Below are 24,077 nucleotides of genomic sequence, written 5' to 3'. Positions count from 1 at the left end.
TGAAATATTTACGGGTTCTACAATTACTTTACATTTTTTAACATCGACACCTTTAAGAGACAGTATTAATATGTTTGTAATTTACATATTATACAACTTAAAACGAAATTAAGCATACAATTTAAGTTATACTTCTAGACTGCCATCACTAGCGACATATTTGGCGCTATTTGCACAAGAAACGAGATAGGTATTTTTTTAATTCCCTTTAAAGGCAGGTGATTAATACGAAAAGCGAGTTAAAAAATTCATTATTTCAATTACTTGAATGTCAAAGTTAGCTGTCACTCTGACATTCCGCCATTAATTAAAATGGCGAAATAACCTCTAGTAATTGAATTGATAATAAATTAAAGATTAAATAAAATAGTTATCACACAGTTATTAAAGCGTTGGATATGCAAAACATTTCTTGTCTGTGGTAACACTTTTTTTAAATATGCCCTTCGTAACATTTCGTTTCCTGAGATAAATTGCATGCATTTGTTTTGTTCATCGCGTACAAAAAACTGGTGCGTACCAGTTTTATGCAGATTTTATAGGGCCCTATTGTGACAATGTTCCTGTTAATAATTTTGTTCCATTGAATCTACTATACGGGATTTATTATTCCATATGTATAATAAATTAATTTTCGACGTCTTTCGATTTATGCAAAATCGAAATTAAAGATTTTTCTGGGTAATGAAAATAATTCCAATAACTATTGGTCGCCTTATTATATTAATGAGGTATTTTTAAATATCTGCCAGCTGCATATTTGAAATAAAAACTACTCGAACGTAAACCAGACAAGTAAACTTTCAAGGTCAATTTGAAACGTTTCTGATGCATAAATACTCCATTTCTGTCGCGTACAAGAGTTTAATTTTACAGTGTTCTTCACCGAATTTCTGCCTACTGCGTAGGGGATAAAAACAAACAAAACTACAAACTCTACCTCTTCTAGACTGTTCAGTCAGTATTTTTATATAATAATAATAATGTTTATATAATGCTTTATGCGTTTTGTGGGAAACGAGAGAATATCACAATCAATTTCCAAACAATGCTACTGAGAAAAACATTGCACCAAGGACAGGGATCAGAAACCTTATAAAGTAACAAAGAAAACCTCGTTTATGGTGCTGTTTGGAAATAAAAAAAGTTAGACTTGTCTTAACCCAGAGTGTAAGGGTGTGGGGTGCATGTCAGTCACCCCTTCGTGGTGTACCCTGGCAACGGGGCCGGCTTGAGCTTGATCGTCGGCCACGGCTAAGATTGACGCGGCGGGATGCCACGGTCCCGGTACGTCTCTGGTGAGCAGAGCGGACCGTGTGAGTGGCTTCGTTGGCTAGAAGGGTGGGGGGGGGGGGCTCGTTAGAGCATCCGAGGTTGAGCACCGGTAGCCTGCGGCGAAGCCAGTCATCTTATCCGCCGCAGGGCGTCAGCCCTTGACGCCCGGCCTTCAGTGGTGGACTCGGGAGAGTTCGTCACATTTGGACACGGAGGCAGAGGAGGAAGGCGCGCCCTAGGCGCACTTCCATGTACACAGTCGCCTTATGGCTGCTGCTGCTGGTGGGGCCGCGTTTGTAAGCCACGAGCGTTCGCGTTGCCCCACCACTATGCGGCGTGGTGGAAACTCGAGGAGGTTTTAGTGGGTAGGACGGTGCACTAGGCCCCAGTACGGGTCAATAGGCCTCGGTGAGTCCCACATACCCGTCCCGGTCTCCCGACCGGGCGGTATGCGTAAATGCATTTCCTCCTTGTAAACCTAAAAAAACCTTTTTTTTTCGTCGCGGTTGTATGCGAAAGCGATCACATGGCGCCCGTCGAAGAAAATATCGTCGTATTTATAACCTTTTCGCATTTTATGTTTTAGATGGTAACTAACGTTACGAACGAAAGGTAACTAGGTGATTTAGATGAAATTTGCTATGGAGATAGTTTGAGGGGTTGAAATTGGGAGTAACTGTATGTCAGCTATAGGTTTTTTAGATTTCGCCTTGATAAAGCTTGAAACTATTTTGTATTTATATTTTGGATAACTGCTCGTCCTGATTTCGTAAGAGTAAAATTCATATATTAACTATATATACTCCTCGGATTTATCTTCCTTGCTTAGCATACTTACGTTTTGAAAACAAAGCGTTTCAAAATTCAACTAAGACTCAACAGTTTTGCTTGTGCGTACATAGTCAGTCAGGATAAACGATTTTATAAGCAAAATATATACATTTAAACTATTATAAATTTGTAAGCTCATATTAAATTAAAATTTTCATAACAAACGTAACAAAAGAGCGTGGAATAACTAATCGTTAATTTTCATTTCATACAGGATATACGAAATTATTAGTAATTAATTAATTATCCATTTAAATTCTTATATAACGAGTATCTATTCAGTCTGGTATTTGTCAATTCTCGTCACGGTCAACATTCAGAACCGGTGCACGGTGGTATCTTGACGTTTAAGTAATTTTATAAATTCCAAAGTCCAAAGGGCTCTTAAAACTCGATAACTGGAACGCAACAATACCAAGTATTACTGTTTGGCGGAAAAAATTATAATTTGGAAACCCAGGACAAAATGCAAAAAGCACACCGTGATATTTTGAAACGAGGTGTGATTACGTTTAAATGATTAGACATTAGAAAAACATAAAGATCGTTCGTAATGTTTTAAAAACAAGAGCTAACTGCATAGCGATAGATAGAATCAGATTACTATCAAAACTTTCGGCTTCGTTTATATTTAGAGAAAAATAAATGAAACGTATTGGCTCGAAAAACAAAGTGTAAGGTGGGTGGACCATGGAAGGACTTGTTCCTTTGAAGGCCAACTATTGAAAATTCGTAGTTATTGACATGTAAAGACAAATTCCTTCTGCTATACTCTAAGATGCATCAAACTCAAGGCCACAGATGCAGCGGCAAGTCCCATGCGCGGCTATTGCGGCTGTGCGACCTCATGCTTCGTAGACTTTATCGTCGACGTTACAATTGTTAAGAGCGCGCATAGCTAAACAAAAGTTTTTAGTTTAATGACGTATTATTATCTCATATTTGTTACTGTAAATTATCGTATAAGGATCTGTTTATGGTATTTCAGAAAAATTTAATAGTTTTGCATCGATTTAAATTAGAATATTGGTAGTGTCTTAGGAAAGCCGTTGGTTCCTTATAAGACCAATCAAAAATTTGACGGTTGGCCTTGCTAGGGTACATGGGCCTTACAAGGAACTTCTACAAACCATATAACATATGAATAGTTACTTTATGGTTATAAATACGTACCGTTACAGTTAAAACAATGTTTTATATTTATAATGTTTTAATTTATAAGGTTTATTAACCTTTTTAAGTCATTTTGAATAGACTCATTTTCAAAATTATTTAGATAAGACAGTTAGAAGAGGATTTATCACAGCGAATCAACCGTTTTGCAAAACTGGGTGTACCGCTTACGCCTAAAATCAGGAAACAAACCTTTTTATTTTGTGAGAGGTTTAAAATCAAGAACTCTTTCAATATGTTAACAAGAATAGGTGGACGCAAATTGCTCAATATATTTTTGGCTCGAAAACCATCTATTTCAAAAAGAAAACCCCAGCTAATTAATCCAGCTAGAGCTCAAAAAATGAATAAGCCCATTGTAAAACCACCATTTTGAAGAACCTCACTTCTTGAAAAAGTAATTGATAATAATTATTAGTTTGGCCTTCTTAGGAACACTTTGGCCTTACAAAGAACGGACCTAAAAGAAGGCCATTTTAGGTAAAAAAAAAAAACTTTTAAATTTTATTATAAAACGCGTTAGCAAGTTATTTGATGTCAATATAATACTCATTACTACTATTTTTAAATAATTTCCATGAATATATTCTTAGTTATAGGATTGTGTTCAAGTAATGTTCGTTGAGTTTTTTATAGATGATAAAAACATATTGAGCATTTAATGTTTCACTTAAATGAAAGAGTTTATTATGTAATTTTAGTAAAAGCAGATATATCAATGTTTACAATTCTATTTTTAAGTTGTACGACTGATGTATTGGCCTTGTTTGGAGCCGTGTTCCTTGCAAGGCCATTTGGAAGAGCTTCATAAAACTTAATATTAATAAAAATTGATTAAAGCTAGCTTAAAAAAAAGTGATTTATATGGTACAAAATATAACAAAGTATTACTTAAAAATTTGGTTCCTTCATTTATCCAGTTAATTAACGAATAAAAAGTGTTTACTCGTTAAGGTGGCCTTCCATGGTCCACCCACCTTAATATTTATTATAATTTCAATTTTATTGTTTGTAAATGTAGCTTTTTGACGATCATGACAATATTAATGAATGAACTCGAAAACAAATTAATTTCCCTGGATATAGAGATCCTTTATATTTATTCATGTATGTGCCTTGTTCTAAACACATAACTATATGTACATATATTTATACGTTTAATGTTTTTCTTATGTTCATCATGTGAATATTTTTTATATATGATAATAGAAAAAGTTAAGATTACATATATTTGTATGTTTGTACATATTAACGGAATACATGTAAATGTGCTAATTCAAAACAGTACATACTCAATTATCATATATAGTTTTTAATTGTCGAATTTAATTCAAATATATAATATGTTTTTATAATATACACTAATTTACGTACATACTTATTCATCAATTATAAGGACATTTTAATGTAACCGTTTAACCATGAGATATTTAAAAAGAGTATCCAAATTTTTATTTTTATTAAATAGAATGTAATTTAAATGTTCAATTTAAAATTCGAATGTAAAGCACGCAATCTGTCCCCAAGTAAGGTAAGGCGTGTATTATACAAATAGCAATGAAGCAAAGCAAGCCGGTCAAAGCAATCAATATCATAGAGTATAGAGTAGGTATAGACTACAGAGGAGACAGTATGCAGAGGTGAAACATTCGTGTCCATAAATATTGATTTCATGTGGAGCGGAGGCAGGGTTGTCCGATTGATTTGTTTAAAATATATTATTATCTGTGCCTTTTTAGATATCCTTTTATATGTATAATTTTGTTATATTTTAATAATTTACGTTTTTAAATATAACTATTATGAATGTTTTAAATCGGTTGTTAGAGAGTTTTAAATTCTGTGTGATAGCTAGCTCGTAATCGTCTTCGCTGGTAAAATTAATTTGACCACTTAAAATTGAATAAAATGAGCTTATATTGCAAATTTCAGATTTGTAGTTTTTTTTTCGTGTGAAACCTATTTGTTGTCTTCAATATAATTGTAACTATTCACTTGGATTAATTTGATTTGCGCATATTATACCTTCGAAAACAGATGCTATATTACAGTGCTTCTAACATAATTCAAACTCGTCATATTGTCTTTCAAAGATCTCCTACGTCATTATATGAAGATATTAATAGTAGTTACGTTATAAAACTCAAATAAAAAAAAATTGTATTTTATTTTTAAATTAACATAATTCTATTCTATTGTCTCGTTTAAATTCAATTAATGGTCATGTTCAACCCTATAAAGTAGAGTTGGGCACGCGGGATGTCTGAGGGAAGTGAGATATGAGAAAGACAACTAATTCAACGAGTTGGAACGAGACGAATATATGTACTGAGTTCAACTTCAAGCACTTCAGTCTTCGATACATTTTATATCTTGGATTTCGGCTTTCGGCTTTCAATTACGAATTTGTAAATAATTAATCGATTTGACTCTTTTTTTTAACGATTCTTCGATATCGGAACTTTCACACTGTGCTTACTGTGTTTTACTTTGTAACTATAAAAATATATTTTGACGTCAAATAGGTACCTGTTCACTCAGAATGCAAGTTTTTTTTTATTACAGATTAAAATGTAATAAAAATTTGATGTTCTAAAAAAACTTCGCCCTTTCAACGAGTAGTGATCTTGTAAGCTTTAGACATGCAGATAGCGTTTCATTCATTTACAAAGAGAAATAGGACTCTATATATATGTTAGTAGGCTAGGACATAAGCGCCGCCATTCCGTATCATAAAAACTCTTTGCTTAGACAGGTGGACCAGTCGAAACTATGACACTACATATTCAATAAAAAAAAACATGTAGATATAGCAAACGAAATAAAATACTTAGTACGAATTAATGGCAGAGAGCATTAATTTTGCTTAAAATATAATAGTCAAAATTAAAATTTTAATAGCTTAATAGTCTAGGTCTTTTTCTGTAGTTATGAAGTTTCGTGATTATAATTTAGATACGAACATTGTTCCATTATTTACTACCTTTATATATCTATAAAAAAAATTAGAAATAGCGTATATATTCATCAAATCTTCGTCATCAAAATATTTGAACAATAAAAAAAAAACTATATAAACGTTTGGCACTATAATAGTTACTATTGAAATAATACCCCGTATTGTGTTTTTAGTAAACTCGTAAGTATTTAAATAGAAATTTAATCAATTTTATTGTGGTTTAATAATCGATTTAATTACTACTTCGTTTTAAACCTAACACGATTAATTCGTGTGCATAACTTGCATTGCAATCCTTAGTCTACACTTACAAAACCAGATTACACAAATCGTATTGAGTATTATAACGCACAAAATTCACACCGTTCAAGTTTTACAAGTATATTTAAGCATAAAAAGTGTAAAAATACTTACCAGGTAATCGGCATTTCTTGAAATCACTTATTGTAGTGTAAACAAAATGATTATCTCGTTCTACTCGTTCAAACGCAAGTAAATTGACACAAATGAATGACTTTCTGTGACAAATTTTATGCAAGTGACGCCATCTGTTAGTAAATTAGAGCAGTAAATTGTCACTCTTACTATACACAAAGTTTTCATTTACTATGATAGATGGCGCTGTCTATGCTACTGATCACTAGATGTCGCTTTATTTTTTCTAATTTTAAGTCAAATACGGGTTATAATTAATTAAACATTACTTATATAAGCATACGTAAAATGTACGAAAAATGATTACGTTGATTCTTAATACTGAACTGAAGTTGTTTTTATATATTTTAATCCAAAAGCAAAATTACTGACTCTTACGTAAAGCAACATTTTATTAGGGGCTTAAATTTAATGTGACCCTAACAAAAAAAAACTGTTTTTTTTTTAAATAAATAAATTTCTTATGAGATAAATACGTAACTTTACAAACATGTTCGTATCACTGTCTTGGGCTAGGTAGCGTAACAGCTGTGACGTCACAACAGGCTTCGCCGACTGGGTCGACGAGTGGTACCGTTGAGTTGAACGAACCCGCGCGTTTTGTTTACGCGGGAATTTAGAGTTCCGTAATTTAGATATATAGATTCACATTCTCACGCCAATATTATACGAATTAAATATTTCTTTTTAGAACGTTTTTTGCTTTATAGCTTTAGATTAATTAATTTGATTAACGGTGAGTTGCGAAAACGTACATAATATGTTTAATTATTTTTATTTTTAAATTACGAAAGTAAGGCAAAGGGAAAGGTGAATATAATTACGTTTTTATTATATTATTAAGCTACAGTACCAAACGAGGCTGTATTTTTAGACAAATGAAAATTTCCGATATGTTAAGGTATATCTTTGTATTTCTAGTGTCTATGCTAGTTGAGCGCCCCGTATATTTTTATGTAGTACCTTCATTGTTAAAGGGACTCTTATTTTAAAGTATCCTATTATTAATAAAATAATCCACACTAAGATTAACGAATTTGACGAAAGGAAACAATATGTAAATTGCAAATTGGGTTTGGAAATAAAGGCTATTTTATTTTATTTTAAGATTATAAATAAAAATACAACTGTGTCACAAAACCAATTTTAATGAAATTTATTACAAAGCAAGCTTGAAGCCCAAGGAAGACAGGCTTCTCATTTTTGAGTTGAAGAGTTTCAAAGGGAATAAAATAAAGTTGAAGATGAAGGTTTGTGTGTTAGTTCGGTTTTCGTCAAAAATTGAAATTCAAGTAGTGAGTTCAGCTAGTAATATAAAATTAACATGTATCTTTGTAAATTCCATAATATTTTAAAACTAGGAAAGCCTAGGAATGATTCAAATGCTCCGTCCTTTATAAAGGCTGTTAGTTACATAAAACTAAATATTACATACAAGATTTAAATAAAGGTAAACCATCAATGTTCCCATCGATCTTTCTAATATACACTCGTATTAATTTTCTTTAACAGCGTTATTTTAAAATAAAAATACTTTTAAATCAGCATAATACTGGCCCTATTTTTAATTTTAGTCTGTTTATTCTACGAAAACAGCCGATAATAAACCTTGTATTTATTTTTAAATGTTCTCATATATAACATTACATATATATACTATATGTTAACAAGTACCATATAGGCGCCCAGCTTTTGTGGCATATAATAACTATGCTCAATTATATTTTAGTGATTTATTTACCAATACCTTATTTCTATAATTCATTAATATTAATCATTTCGTTACGCTGTGAACAATAATTAAACCTTACTAGTTCGTAAACTGACTTCCGATTATTTGATATAAAAAGGGTAGTACGCGCCAAAGGAAGATATTCGGTTGTTTTAATAAGTCCTGGCACAACGTTACGCTGTCCGAGTATTATAAATTGAAGTGTACCAATTATTGGACTGTGTTTTATTTTCATAAAAACCCAGAAAACCCACAAGTGTTAACATATACGAATAACAATACTAACACTTTTTTAATCAACTATATATTACTGTATTGACAAATGGGCTATCTAAGTGGTCACCATAGACATTGTCGCCTTAAAAAAAACATATCCGTCATCGCCAAAAAAAAATTTAAACATTCCTTACCATTCATTACATTCGCCATTGCACTGAACTAAGATGTCATGTCTCTTGTGCCTGTCGTTACTGGCTCACTCACCCATCAAACCAACACAACAATACTGAGTATTACTGAAAGCCTCGTCCACGTATTTTTTTTTATACATAATTATTAATAAGCAATATATCAGGATTTTTATTACAATAACCGATAAGTTGCCGGAGGATTATTTGCGGAATATAAAACTATGTGTTTTTTCCTGTACCTTTCAAAAGTGGCTTTGACTGATAGTTACGAGTACTTTTGAACTGATCAAGAGTTTCGATTGCTACATAATAAAAGGCAAACGGAAGCTACTATCAATATTACTTGCCTGCCTAATATTTCTATTCTGAGTGAATTGCTCATGCTTTGTGTATTTTAGAGACAAAAGTGATTCCTAAAAATACTGCAGTATCAGTTACATTAAAATAATTAAAAGTATCGTCAACAAACAGGGCGATATCACAAATACTATAATATCGAAGGGAAGATGTTTTATAATGCATATGTACAAAAAATAGAATGCGACCTAAAATTAATCCTAGTAGAACACCTATTTGTACAGATCCAGAAGACTTTATTCCATTAATCGACACGTATTGATGTGTTTTACTTAAAAATGAAACATTGAGATCAAGAACTACAACTCAAAAGCCGTAATGAACGCTTTAATATGCACTGAAGTTGTGTATTAATATTTTTTGCGTTCGACACAATCAAAAGTCTCACAAAAATCACTGAATATTTTTTCTTTATTTCTCCTATGCATTACAAACCAAACTTTCTCTAATAAAACAGAATTGCTCATAATGAACACATCATGTGCATACCGAAGTAAACAAGAGGTGGATTTTAAGTGACTCACCCAGAGAAAGGAAGAAAAATAACTTACTTATAATTACTTAGATTCTTTTCAGTTCTATTAGAATCTTTACATCATTTTAACAAGTTAGTAAACTAAGTGCCGGGTTTGAAACTGGCAATTTTCGGATATGATTCACATGACCTAACCGCGTTGCTATAACTAATTCAGTCTATACATTTTTCTTTGCATCTGTTCGACTATTTGAATAAGTAAATGTATTTATTATGAATTTAAATTAACTTCTAGTTTGAAGTCGTCTTATTCAGCTTGCAAGCCACAAGTTTATTTATTAGTGACTCGAATCTCATTAAGATTATTATTAAATAGCCACGTGTATATTTGAGAGCCACATCGTGAAACCTGCACGTATCGAACGAAAATATGGTGCATGCATGCAGTATGGAGGAGTATGGTGGTATAAGGTTCGAACCACTCTCATCAAAGTAGGAGAAGATATTATTCCATCATTAGGAAATATACAGTCTGTTATTTCACCTAAAAAAAAAACTTTGTATTTGTTTTAGTGAAAAGTCATAAATTCTAAGGATCTTTGAAGACTTCTAATTTCACATTGAAGTTATTCTACAAAATCGAAATATACTTTATTCATGTAGAACTTTACGAGCACTTTTGAATTATCATTGTACAGGATTATTAGACGTAAAGCTTCTTGAGCAGAAAGTTGATTTTACAGGCAAGAACCGGTAAGGAACTTAGAAGTTATATTTTTCAATCATTTCAAAAGTTATGTTACTTACATCACCTATGCCTCCTTCCTCGCCTTATCTAAGGCATTAAGAAGTCATGCTATACCATACAATATAACACTGTTTAGGTCACTCATTAAACCAGAACACAAACATTTTTAGTTGTGCTGTATAGTAAATGATGAGTAGATGTTACACCACATGGACTTCAACAAAGTGGCTTTTTTGTATTTATAACTTCATTGAACTTTCTTATTGCCACAAGTCGCAAATAAATGTAAAATTTTATTTGATTTCTAATCGATATTAGTAACTTGTAGTACACAGTAGTACAAGTAAATTGTCTAAGAAATATCCAGGTTTTTATAATAGTATCTAACCTTTTTGTTACTTTTATTAAAAGCTTGAATTACAACATTCCCTGTTGTATTTTTTTCTGTAATTCTATATCCATAAGACTATATATTTACTGGTGATATGTTCTGTACAGCAAAACATTAAATCTTCAATACCTTTTTTTGTTTTACGAGGAGGAAATGCATTTACGCCTGCCGCCCGGTCGGTGGACCGGAACGGGTATGTGGGATTCAACCAGGGCCATGAGGGCCCCGTGCGAGGGCCTAATGTCCTATCCTACCCACTAAAACCATCCTCGAGTTTTCACCATGCCGCCGAGTGGTGAGGCAACGGGATCGCCCATGCCATGCAACCGCGGCCTCTCCAGCGGCAGCCTCCGTAAGTCGGCTGAATACATGGAACACGCGCCTAGTGCGCGCCTTCCTCCTCATCCTCCATGTTGGAGTGTAACGAACTCCCCCGATTCCGTCACTGGAGGTTGGGCGTCAATGGCTGACGCCCTGCAGCGTATAAGATGCTCGATTAGCGAGCCCTTCAACTCCATTCTAGCCAAAGAGGCCACTCACATGGTCCGCCCTACTCAACCAGAGACATACCAAGAGCGGCCCCGCGTTTTAGCGGCATCCCATCGTGCTAGTCTTAGCCGTGGCTGACGAGCAAGCTCTGTAACTGACATGCACCCCAAATCTTCAATACCTGCTTTACTCTTAATAACGTTTATCTTAGTATTTTTCTGTACTATTTTTTTTCCCCAACACTCGAAGTGAACTTTATGAAAAATCATATTTTTTAATTTTGTGTGTTGTGGTTCGAAGGTTGAGTGAGCCAGGACTTAGGACTGAAAAAATAAGTAAAACTAAGAATAAAAAATTGTCAATGTCTATGGTCAGTGGTGATCACTTACCACCAGGTGGCTCATTTGCTCGTTCAAACAAAAAATGCCTTTGTAATAATTATTTAATAATTGTTAAGTCTTCTAGATGCAATGATGGCCGATGGGGTTACCTTTTGTATGAACTGCTTTTAAATAAATAAAACTAATAAAGATTTTATATTTTCCTCTTTGTTTTACTTTATAGAATTTATTATTATATATTTTAAATATGTTTAATAAATAAAAGACTATTGCAAATTCATTGCAAAAACTAACCTCATTAGACACGCATACTAAGAATCGATTGAACACCAATCGTCTAGAATCTGAAGATCCACAGAACCGGACGCACCGTTACTGCTGGTATCACGAAAAAAAAATTACAGTTAGCTCGAGTGCTGCCCGCGTCGCGGAACGAAAAAAGCACAAGCAGACTTCCTCGCACGTCACTTGGACGTGCGATTTGCCGCGCGTTTTGACATTGACAGTTCGAGTCGCGCCAAGTTTCTACTTTTTCGAAAAAGTGCCAGTGTTGTACTCTATGATATCGGTGAATAATATGGAGTTTGGATTATATTTTAGTGTTTATTGGTGATTTTTTTTTTATTCTGGAGGATTTTTTTTGCGGACAAAATGCCGAGCACTATACGAGGTAAGATTTTATAAACATATTTTATTTTTAAAATATTTCCGTTAACTATTGAATTTCTTTTAATTCAATAAAATTATTTACAATAGACAAGATACTAAAAAATTCTTGAATCTCGTTATAGTACAAAAAAATAAATAAAAAATTTAATAGATTTATTATGATAATAGCAAAAAAAATATAGTAATTCATCTATAACATATTTGCATTTTATCCAGTGAACAGACTGAACCAATATTTCTATATTAAGGTGAATGCACTTCGTGTTGACGGAAACAAAAGTATACACAGATAAAATTTGAATTGCATTCGACACTTAAATTGTAGATTATAATACCAAATTTCGTCACTTTCTTTCATATTAACATTGGCGCCATTGTTTAAAATTTGAATTGGTTTGTTCGAACATCTAATATTTTTACGAACAACGAAAAAGTATTTAAATATTATATGGGCTGTAAAAAAATTACATTCGTAATTTAAATATAGCGTAATTTTTTTAATCTTACAAAACTTTAAAAGCCAAATCTTCGCAACCAGATGTTAAGCGTCAAACATTAGCGAATGCCGGTCATTGACCTGCAATAAAAAAATGAGTAATACAATTTCGAGAGATATTCAGGTAATTTAAAATTCGTAATAAATGTAAGTGCTTTCCACATCAAATCCGTTAATACGATTATTTTTGTTTCATAAATAACAAATCATCATAAAGTAGATTATTTTAATGTTAATATTTATTTTATATCATTACGAATGAATTATGAATATTTATAATAAAAATAATTGTGCGTAGTAGAACGTAGTTTTGATAGATAGACTGTTTTAAAATTACAAGAAACGACCATGTTTCTGAGAAGTGATTTTAAATTTTTCATTCAGCATTTTTATCATAAGATAAAAATGCTGAATGAAAAATGAATGTTTTACCTACTGTTTCTTTGAAACTCTTGAATAAAATACGCATAATGATTAAATAACAATAATAACAAAACATATAAGAGACCAGTGGGAAAAAATAATTCAAATAATATCCGAGATGAGCGAGCTGACATCCCGCTTTGTTAGAACTTTTCGAAGAATACTGTAGTTCCTTGTAGTATTTACTAAAACTTATTGCAATAATTATTTTTTGTAAAGAATGGCGTGAGCCAGTGTAAAGGGTGACTGAAACAGTTAAGTAACAAATTACCATTACATCGTATTTTTCAAAAGCTCGGATCTATATAGATACTAAACAAAACATTAAAATCAACGCATATATCCATCAGTAGTCGATATAATCTCGTAGAAAGTTTCAATATTTTATTGATAAATTAAATAATATACGTGGTATCTTATTACAGATAAAATATAGATCATACTATAAATGTATGTTATGTATTTATTTTATAAATCCTGTTATAATTGTTATCATTTGGCTTGTGTCCGCTTCACTGGACCGTAAATTAAACTACACTAATAGTTGTTGTTTTTTTTTAATTAAAAAAAAAAACATAATCCTATATCCTATTTCTTGTTATAATCTACCTCCATGGTTCAATTTCTAATCGGTTCAGCTGTTTCAAGATAGATATGCAAAATTTGCTAAGAGAAGTATAAACTATTTCAAATTTAATATTAAATTTGACTCTAAAGCCAGTTGTTAAGATAACGATTCAGTATTTAGCTAATTCTTTCAAGTTTTAAATTAATAACGCGATTCGACGTCAATTTGACGTTTAAACTTTTTTAATCCTTTCCTTTTGGAAGCAGAAATATTGCACCATACTGCCTTATGCCCAAATTAATCTGCTTTGTGTCTGTCGTATTCATCTGAGAAATGTCGTAATATTCTAAGTTATTCCACAACTAAATCAAAATAAAATAATATATGGAATTGACAGAGCTAGTCAATTCAGGGAGTGACATTGTGTATATATGTGAAATAATAAAGTTATTTTCACCTATGCCTTATAGGTGAAAAAAAAAAAAACAGTAGACTTAGTATTCATTATTCTCCACACACAAGTCATAATTCGATTATTGTATTTGATAATCTATGTCGGTAAAGAGTTTATTGCAGATTCTCATCGGTACAATCTTAATTCCAAACTTTAAAAGCTTTAAAATCATTATCTTAAAAAACCATTTGAAAACTCAAAATGTTTGTAAAAACAACTTATCTCTTCAAATCAATGGTTTCGATATTAACACAACGAAAAAATGTAAAAATATATTTTATAATCTTTATAAATGGCCTTATAATGGTTTTTATCGACTGTTTAGTTAAACATTGATTTATCTCTTTCTAACATTATTGATTTACCAATCGAAAGAAAAAGATAGCATTGTTTGATTAATGACCTAAAAATAATTATAAGAAAAGCCGTAAAGGGTTTTCGTGTAGAATCGTTAATAATTTTTACATGAAGTCAGGATCACACGCTAGCGTAACATACCTCCGATAGTCCGGGTCAATTCTACGGTTGAAAAAGCGATAGTTTTGCGATACGGCCCTGTGTACCGTTGCCACGTCCCTTTCTTCGTGACGTAGCGTACGGTATATAGTGATGTGCGCGAGTTGACGATTGTATCGATATGTGTATTGAATAATAACGGTTTGACATAGATTTTTTATTAGTTTGATGCTTTAATGTACTTGAGGTAATCGTTGCATATATAAATAACTAACTGGGATTTGAATTACTTTTAATTTTTTATCTGATCCAAGTTCAACCACAAGTTTATTTATGTTTTAATAAATATTATATTCGTAGTTTCATCCAAAATAATTCTTATATAAGAACTTAACCTAAATAAAAAAGTTACGCAGAGTATAAATAAACAAACCAACATTAAACATCGATAATACTACACGTCCCTACGACGTGACGTCGCTAACGGTGCAGCCTCACCCACATACAGTGTAACTGTACTCCGTTACATGGTCGCGATCCGTGAGAGTCGAGAAAAAAAGCGAGACAGGTGTAGGCTGTATACCTTCAGGCACTTGCTCGTTTATGTTTTGACGTTTAAAAAATTAAATGTCAGTTTTCGCGGGAATATTTTTATGTTCAATTTTCATTTATTATTATTTCGCAATGCAAATAATATTGTTATTTTGTCAAAATAAGGACAAAAGGTCTAATTCATTTGATTATACACATCATGGATAACCGCCTGTAAATGTGACTTTAATATTTATTCTGTTGTATTGTAAAAATATACGTAATAAGTAATATTTATTAAAAGAGTATTACATAAAAGCTATTAATCTGTAATTAGTTTAATATGTTTGCAATTTTACAAAGCTAATCAAATTACTAGTCAACTTTGATGGCTGTAAGCTTTATACCTTGGACTCGTGACTGAACGTTTGAGAAAAGCGGAAACTTTTTGGCGCGGAATATTTAAATTAAGACTCTGAATCTTTCATGTATAAAATAAAATGTAACGTAAATGCAGCCTATGCTTTAACTGTCGAGCAGTTAAATTCACGTAAGAAATTAATAAAAAGAAATAAACAAAAATACTACTATATTATTAATAATAATTTATCCATATTTAATACTTGAAAAGGTTGAACGTTAAATATGAAAAATATATTTATCAATCCTCTCCCCTTTTATATAAGAGAAATAAAACTATTAAACATACGTTTCTACATTTTTTCTTAAATAAAACGTATGAATGGCAGAGATCTAAGATTAGAAGGCTTATAAAAATTGACGTTACAGAAAACTTTAATGACAAATATTTTTATATATCATTACATAGAAATTTCAAACAAAAAAAGTATTAGTCACTAATTATTTTACTAGAATCGTAGCCATGTTAATTAAAAAAAGTTTGGTGACCGATAATAACACTAAATGCATCTAAGCTTAAAACAATTCGATAAGAGTCTAGACGTATTTGACATTTAATGAAATGTCACGAGTAATGGCCGAAATAAATACTATAACACATACCACAGAAAAAAAAACAAACGCTTAAATGAACTCCATTGTTGATAAAATACAAACATCATATTGCGTGACAGACTAAAAATTAGTTTGCAAATGTTTCATACTAAAAAGAAAAAACAAATACAGTCTATAATGATCATTAAATATTTGAATATATTTTACATGATGATAGGGCTTTGTGGAATGGAATGGCTAATATTTTTTACAGCGCCAATGTATATGGGCGGTAAAAGACTACATTTAAAATCATCCGATATTTTTGCGACAGTCCAATTTAAACGAGTAATATTCAGAGTAGGAATTAAATATTCCTTCAATAATTTTTGCGATGACATTCAAATTTCGAAGCCGAAATAATCCAGACGAACGCGTGAATCCAGCAAAGATCGCGAGATTAAGCCACAAGCACAGAGGCGTTTTCATGTGCTCAAGTTGCCTTTATAATTCATCTCATGCTCTATGGAGGAAAACATCGTGAGGAAACCTGGACGTGTTTATTAAACAAACAAAAAAGAAGGAAATCGATTGACAAATAGAAGAGAAACAGATACTAGATAACTGGCCGCTTGGTAAATAACGGTTTTTATTCCATATTCAAATATGGAAGATCAATATTCAGCGTTGGGATATTAAGCAAGGTATGAGATAATATTGTAATTTATAAACATTTTCAAATTACATTAAGGTAACTGTTAAAAGAGTTAAGATAACCCGGGGGCCAGATCTATGAGGCAGTTGACAACTACCTAGGGGCCACACATTGGGTCCCCTAGTCACGTAGAAAATTAGGAAATCACATTTAAAAAAAAATATTGTTCATGAAATCGTCTAAGCCAAATATTTGTTATACTTAAGTAGGTTTGATTTCGTTACAAATTTGAAATCATCGTAATGATAAATGAATGTGCATTGTGATGGATTACATTTATTTAAGGACTAGTGACTCGCCCCGGCTTCGCACGGGTTCTATGCTGATACTAAATATACTACAGAATGTCTTAACAACTTTCACAGTTTTTTAGTCATTAGACAATACAAACCGCTTTGTCTCTGCGTTTTAAATCAGTAATATCTTCGAAAATATTCATTTAAATTACATGCTGTAAAGGGCCATATTGATTTATATTAAATGCACAATGTATTTAAGGTACTTAATTGGATCAGGATTAATGCTGTATTGCTTAAAATCGCTTCGAAAATAAGTCATTATTTCTCGTTAAAAATAAAGGATAAAAAATGGTTAGTGTGGGTTAACCCTAAGAGATAGACATATACCACCTCAGACTTTTTTGAAGACCTTTATAAGGTGCACCATACTGTAGTACATTATTTTGATTTATCTCGTAGGGTTCAGCCCGCCTTTGCAATGTAAGCGCAAAAAAATGTGTTTATTTACGACATCACTTTAGAAACCTAAAATTATCTGTTATTTGTATTTCTCAACTATATTGTGCATGTATTATACATACGAATCTTCCTCTTGAATCAATCTATCTTTTAAAAAAAAAAACGCATCAAAATCCGTTGTGTAATTTTAACAGACAGACAGCGGTGAGCGACTTTGTTTTATGCTATGTGATATATGATGATGAAGCTAGAAAAGAGTAAAGGGGCCCCGAAACGTGCCTAGAGATCCCGACGTGGTTAATCCGGTCGTGGATAACCTAAAAGATAGACCGATGATCTTAATATTATAAGCCGAAAAACATGTCAAAATACAGACGAGAGCTACTGAGCTTTCCCGTGTTTTTTAATTTTTAATGAAACGTACACGTGTCGAATGAAATTCTACCACACGTGTATCTACTAAACTAGGCTTTATCAAACAGACCTGTGCCCTGTAATTTGTAGTATTTGATACTTGATCTGGAAAAAAAATGTATGCGCAATCATTAATTGAGACCTAAAATATAATAATAATATATTACCACAACTAAAAGATCTTTAAAAAATAACTATACAGCGTTTTCAGCGAAAAACGTTTGTCTGTATTCGAAAACTGATTTTAATATTTTTTTTTTCTTGGTAAAGAATGTCGCTTTGGAAGACTGAGAATTTAATTTTTGTAGCTGAAGAATTGAATTGAATATTGGTTTCTAATCCTTTTAAAATATCGCAAGACGCTGCACGTTCATATTACGAAACGACGTTGTGTCCTATATTTGAAATCTCAATGTCCGTGTAGTTGAAGATATGCGTTGATCAATCATCAATCAATCAGGACGTTGTTCTTTAATACAATTTTAAGTCAATATTGTTACACTACTCATAATATAAGACCATGTTTACCCCTACTATCACAGGGCTGGCTCATTTCACCCAGAGTCGTAATTACGATTCAACGGGAAAATGCTGCTAGCATTCTTGCCACCATTCCAAGCGGTCATGATTTGTACAGCTATTGTTAATTCTAATTTGTATTTATTTATTTATTAAAATTCTCAACGTAATTAATTATGTAAATAAAATGTTTTAATTAATTTTATATAATGCATTACGCATGCTTTTTTTTTGTTTTTCAATCATATTTGAGGGAAAAAAATAAAAAAAATATTGAAATAATATCGTTTTCCGTCTCGCATTTTTAAATTTGGACCGATAATTATTTTTTAAATATTGAAAAATATCCAGTGTTTAATCGTTTTTATAAATCAGAAGAAAAAAGTAGATTTTAATCAAATTTTTTTTTAATAAATTTTTGACGTTGCAATTTTGACTTATTTTGAAAAAATCTAAAAAACGTGATAACTCAAAAATGGTTCACTTTTGCATATGGGGGTTAAAATTATCGCAAATAGTCACCCCTATCACCTCCTAACGGGAATACGTCGAATTACCAATAACCCTGTATATTTTTTAATTTCATACCACACGTATTGTTGACAGTACAAAAAAAAACTATAATTAATACACTGAAACATAAATATAAAATAGATGTGTATTATTAGCGAGATTTTAATATCTATTTATAACTGTTTGATTTTATTACGATTATTATGAATGTCCGTTGTTGAATCAACGAAAAAGTTCATTCACCCCGACCGGTCTGACCAGAGACAACTTTTTAAAAGCACGCACATTATTCCGTTATGTTTGTAGAATATTATATTTTTACAGCTATTTTATGAAATGTACTTTTGAGAAAGTTGTTTTACTATTTTAACGGTTATTCAAATTATTGTGAAAATATTATACGTTTATTAATTATTACCAATATATAATCATCATATATTACATATTATTGCCAAGCACAAAATTAGGTTATTATTATAATGAACTTAGTTGACCTTGTTTTGAGGCCTAAGCTGTGAGGACTTAGCCTAGAACCTATAATACCTAACTGTTAACACGTACAAACGCATACAAAGCGTGACCCATTTAAAAAATACAGTTTTTTTTTTAAATTCGCGTCGCATCCAACCTGTCAATGTCAATTTGAAAATACCGTAATGACGGTGAATTGCGCAACGTTTCGGCGGTTCAATGAACGCGGTTCGGCTATTAACCGTTAGCTGGCGCACGTGACCTCGGTTGGTTTTACTTTTAAATTCGCAATTTAATACCGCTATCGGTTAACAGATGGCTGCACGTTCCATTTAGACACGCTCGATTGGTGCTGATTTTTAGTATTATAGTGTTACTGTTAAATACATGTGAATTTTATGACACGCAATATTAATGGTTAATTAATCGTCGTCTTATTTATTATTTAATAAATCTTTTAGTGTATTCAACGAATTGAAATAAATTTGTATTATCTCATAACCTAAGTAAATTTATTATTAAATTAATATGTATTTCCTAAGTATTTAGTATTCGGAGAAAAATAAGATGTATAAGATAGCGAAATATATTATATTTTTCTATATAGTTTGTTTCAAACGTATTTAATTTTCTACTTTAAAATAAAATGCTATAAGATTTTCTACACAAAAAAGCATTTCACATACGGTCTTGTACTCATAGTAACATTAAAAAAATTATGTCAAAGAGTGCTCGCAATAGAAAATTGTACAAAATGGCGCGGCCTTGAAGAGCTCCGCATAGCGGTGTCTGTGTCACAACTACCATAGACAACATTTATTTTGTTGCATGCTTTACGAATATCTGCATTCAGCCACTCCACTTAAAAATATACTGACAGGACCGGATTGTCCATTACGCAGTATAGGCAACTGCCTAGGCGCTTTGCATGGACTTGGGATAAAGGCCAACAATTTCAAAATTTTAGTTTATTCTACCGCCAAACAGCAAAACTGACTACTGTTGCGTTCTGGTTTGAAGGTTGAGTGAGCCGCACGAGGGACATAACATCTTAGTTCCCAAGCTTGGGGGCGCATTGGTCTTTTAAGGAATAACTAATATTTCTTTCGGCTTCAAAGTCTAGGGACCCCTTACTATGTCCTATTTGTCAGTCCGCCTACGAATTTGATTAAAAAAATGTGTAGTGATAGACCAAATATATATTATTATGTGAGAAAACGGAAACACGTGGTTATTCCGGCCCTGTGTACTGATGTCACCACTTTAAAAAATAGGAATGTATTGTATTGTTTGAACATGGTTTAATACTACTGAAACCTCGGTTAGGTACCACTCATCAGATATTCTAATGGAATAGGTTGGCGGACGAGCATATGTGCCACCTGATGGTAAGTGGTCACCACTGTCCATTGAATTGACACTGTAAGAAATATCAACTGTTCCTTATATCGGCAATGCGCCACCTACCTTGGGTATTAAGATGTTATGTCCCTTGTGCCTGTAATTTCACTGGTTCACTCACCCTTCAAACCGGAACACAATAATACTGAGTACTGTTGTTTGGCGGTAGAATATCTGATGGGTGGGTGGTACCTACCCAGGCGGGCTTTCACAAAGCCCTACTACCAAGTAAAATTATATCTATTTTATATAAAAGATCTACGTCAAAAATACAACCAAAAAGTGCCCCAACCTTTTCAGGTAGGTACTCATTTGATTCATAAATGTCTAATAACGTAAGTTTTTCTTAATAGCATATTAGGAATGGCGGAGAATACGGAATACTCCCAAGATTAGGATTCAGTTATTTTAACAAGTAGAAGTCAATTCTATTACTAGTATTTATTTAAATATAATATATAGCCGAGATAGCCCAGTGGTTAGAACGCGTGCGTCTTAACCGATGATTGCGGGTTCAAACCCAGGCAGGCACCACCGAATTTTCATGTGCTTAATTTGTGTTTATAATTTATCTCGTGCTCGGCGGTGAAGGAAAACATCGTAAGGAAACCTGCATGTGTTTAATTTCAACGAAATTCTGCCACATGTGTCCATCAACCCGCATTGGAGCAGCGTGGTGGAATATGCTCCAAACCTTCTCCTCAAAGGGAGAGGAGGCCTTAGCCCAGCAGTGGGAAATTTACAGGCTGGTAATGTAGTGTAATGTAAATATATTTAAATTATAAATTACACTTAAAACCGTGACGAAAAAGCGCTGAAGAATACTTGTTGCTTTACAAGAATACCGTTGAAATAAAAAAAAAGTTTAGGCTCAAGGCCCTTTACAAACAGCGAGCTTGAAGTAACATTTTACTTAAATACATGCGAGGAAGGTAATACGTTGAGCTTCAACACAGCTTACCGTGTTGGAAAAAAAAAAAAATTATGGGAATCGTTTGGTCCCATTCAAATTCGAAAAAAAATTGCGGTCCGTATTTTTTTTATTACAATTTCATGATATTTTTTATATATCTTTTAGTGTACATATAAATTTCCTTAATTCTAGGATATATTTTGATTTACCCGTAAAGCTTTGTATAAGTTTGTATGATGGCGAACATTTAAAACTTCTAAATAGTCACAAAAATGATATATTTGATCTTATACATTATTCACTCGCTTAAAAACTACGTTTTGCATTTCTGTGTATAGATTTTAATGGTGAGTAAGCCAGTGTAAACAGGCACAAGGGACATAACCAAGCACGATCAAAAACTTATAATTATGAGCATTTATATTTTAAGCCTTAACACAAATGTTTGAGCCAGGTGAAATTGTGAAAAACTTCGAGTAATATATAAGCTGAACCAAAAAAAAAGATCTAAATATTCGTGTCTTATGTCAAATTACTTTTTTGTCCCATTTGCTGTCGAAACACTTGGCCCTTGGAGTAGTGGTGTAAAAGGCTTCATCAAAAGTATAACACCTCGCCTTATTGCCTCCACTGTGACAGAAGGGCTGGTTCGCTGTGCTGCTAGCATTCTTGCAACCATTCCACTCGGTCAAGATTTATACAGTAACTATTTTTAATTCATATTTGTATATATTTAATGTTACGCACTTAATGTTATCAATTGCTATGTTAATAAATCTTGATAATATATTTATGTCACTTAACTGGAAAGCAGCAAAAATATATTGGTATATCTGTTGTATATTAAAATATGTTGACATCATTAATTGTCATGTCACGATGAAACTTGGAATATAAATGTATTTTTTCATGTTTACCACTTTTCATACGACCCAAATCGTTGCAAGTCCCCCCGATATAGCGCTGCAGCGCTTCAACTTTCGTACCGTTAAAAATATTTCAGCGCAACTCGTATCTGATAATAGTTTCAAACGAATTGAATGGAGCATTGCAAAGCTATGTTAGCTAGTATTATTAGTATGGAAGTTGAAGTTTTACATTAATGAAATAAAACTAAACATATTATTTAATTAGCGAAAATGAAAAGAGTTGGAATGGCCGTGTTTACCGCGGGTTCCTTGTTTTGGACTGTTAGATCATAATGTTACATAATATGAATACACCGTCAGCAAAAAAAATAATATCTTGAATACAAACTTTTGTACGCAGCTTTGTTCGTTTCGGTAGTTTATAGGGTTGAAACCAAAAGAATTGTTGGGTTTATATGTTAAGAAAATTTTATGAGTAGTCTGAAATTGCGAGTTTGCAGTGATTTTGCTTGTTAGACGCCAATTTGATTGGAATGAAAATATAGCACATGGCGCACATCTTTTGCATACTTAGTTTGTCCTTGAAATAGCCAACCATGGAAGAAATTCCAAAGATTTTTTTGTCATGACAAAGCATGCAAAATTAGCAGAGTTAAGTTGCATCGGGTATGACGTATGATGAATGGCCGATGGTCACTAGAGCAGACAAGTCTTGGAACCTTGTTGTTGGAAGCCGGTTCTTCTCGGTAGAATCTGCATTCCGAACCGGTGATAGCGTCACTTGATATAATTTGTTAAATTACGATTCAAAAGTGCTTGTTAAGGCCTACTTGAATAAAGTATATTTTGATTTTTGATTTTGAATGGGAAGTTAACAAGAACCATAACATATGTAGAGTTATATAGAGATAGAAATACAAATTAGAATAATATTTATTTATTTCTGTAACGCTACCTCGTGATAAAATTAACTATATCAAGTTCGTCTCTAATTCGTAATTACATATTTTGATGTTTAAAAGACTAGTATCTCGAAGTAATACTGCTTAGATTGCCTGATCTCGAAGTAACTTAGATTGCCTGATCTCGAAGTAATGCTACTTAGATTTTTATTGCATCCACTGGTGACAGACGGGCTGGCTAATTTGTCTCTCAAAGAATTGGAATTGCGATTTAACGAGGAAATATTTAATAATCGTTCAATTTATTGATACGATATACGTTTAAAAAGAAATTACATGACAAATGTCGTCACTGAGAATTAATAAGTTGATTATCAAAGAACAAAAAAATAATTACGAGTATGTCGTCCTTCATGATATTAAATAGTTCAATAAAAGCCTTCAATCCGACTTTATAGAGTCACTATTTCGATACAGCCTCGGTATATTTACTCT

At 32.3% G+C, this 24,077-nt stretch overlaps 2 protein-coding genes across 2 annotated transcripts in view; one reads left to right on the top strand and one right to left on the bottom strand.

Moving 5' to 3' along the window:
- The window catches only part of LOC113391920 (bromodomain adjacent to zinc finger domain protein 2B), a 101,257-nt gene extending 94,520 nt beyond the window's left edge, over window positions 1-6,737 (bottom strand). The window contains exon 1 of the mRNA XM_064219471.1: window positions 6,653-6,737. The gene's annotated coding sequence lies outside the window, so the exon portion shown is untranslated. The remainder of the gene's footprint in view (window positions 1-6,652) is intronic.
- A 5,318-nt stretch (window positions 6,738-12,055) lies between these two features.
- The window catches only part of LOC113391770 (probable nuclear hormone receptor HR3), a 115,529-nt gene continuing 103,507 nt past the window's right edge, over window positions 12,056-24,077 (top strand). Inside the window, exon 1 of the mRNA XM_026627834.2 lies at window positions 12,056-12,286. Within this exon, the coding sequence (XP_026483619.1) occupies window positions 12,268-12,286 (19 nt within the window). The 5' untranslated portion in view covers window positions 12,056-12,267. The remainder of the gene's footprint in view (window positions 12,287-24,077) is intronic.

Source organism: Vanessa tameamea, chromosome 28 (genome assembly GCF_037043105.1).
Source record: "Vanessa tameamea isolate UH-Manoa-2023 chromosome 28, ilVanTame1 primary haplotype, whole genome shotgun sequence".
NCBI classification, from domain to species: domain Eukaryota; kingdom Metazoa; phylum Arthropoda; class Insecta; order Lepidoptera; family Nymphalidae; genus Vanessa; species Vanessa tameamea.
This window is presented reverse-complemented; position numbering and strand designations above follow the sequence as displayed.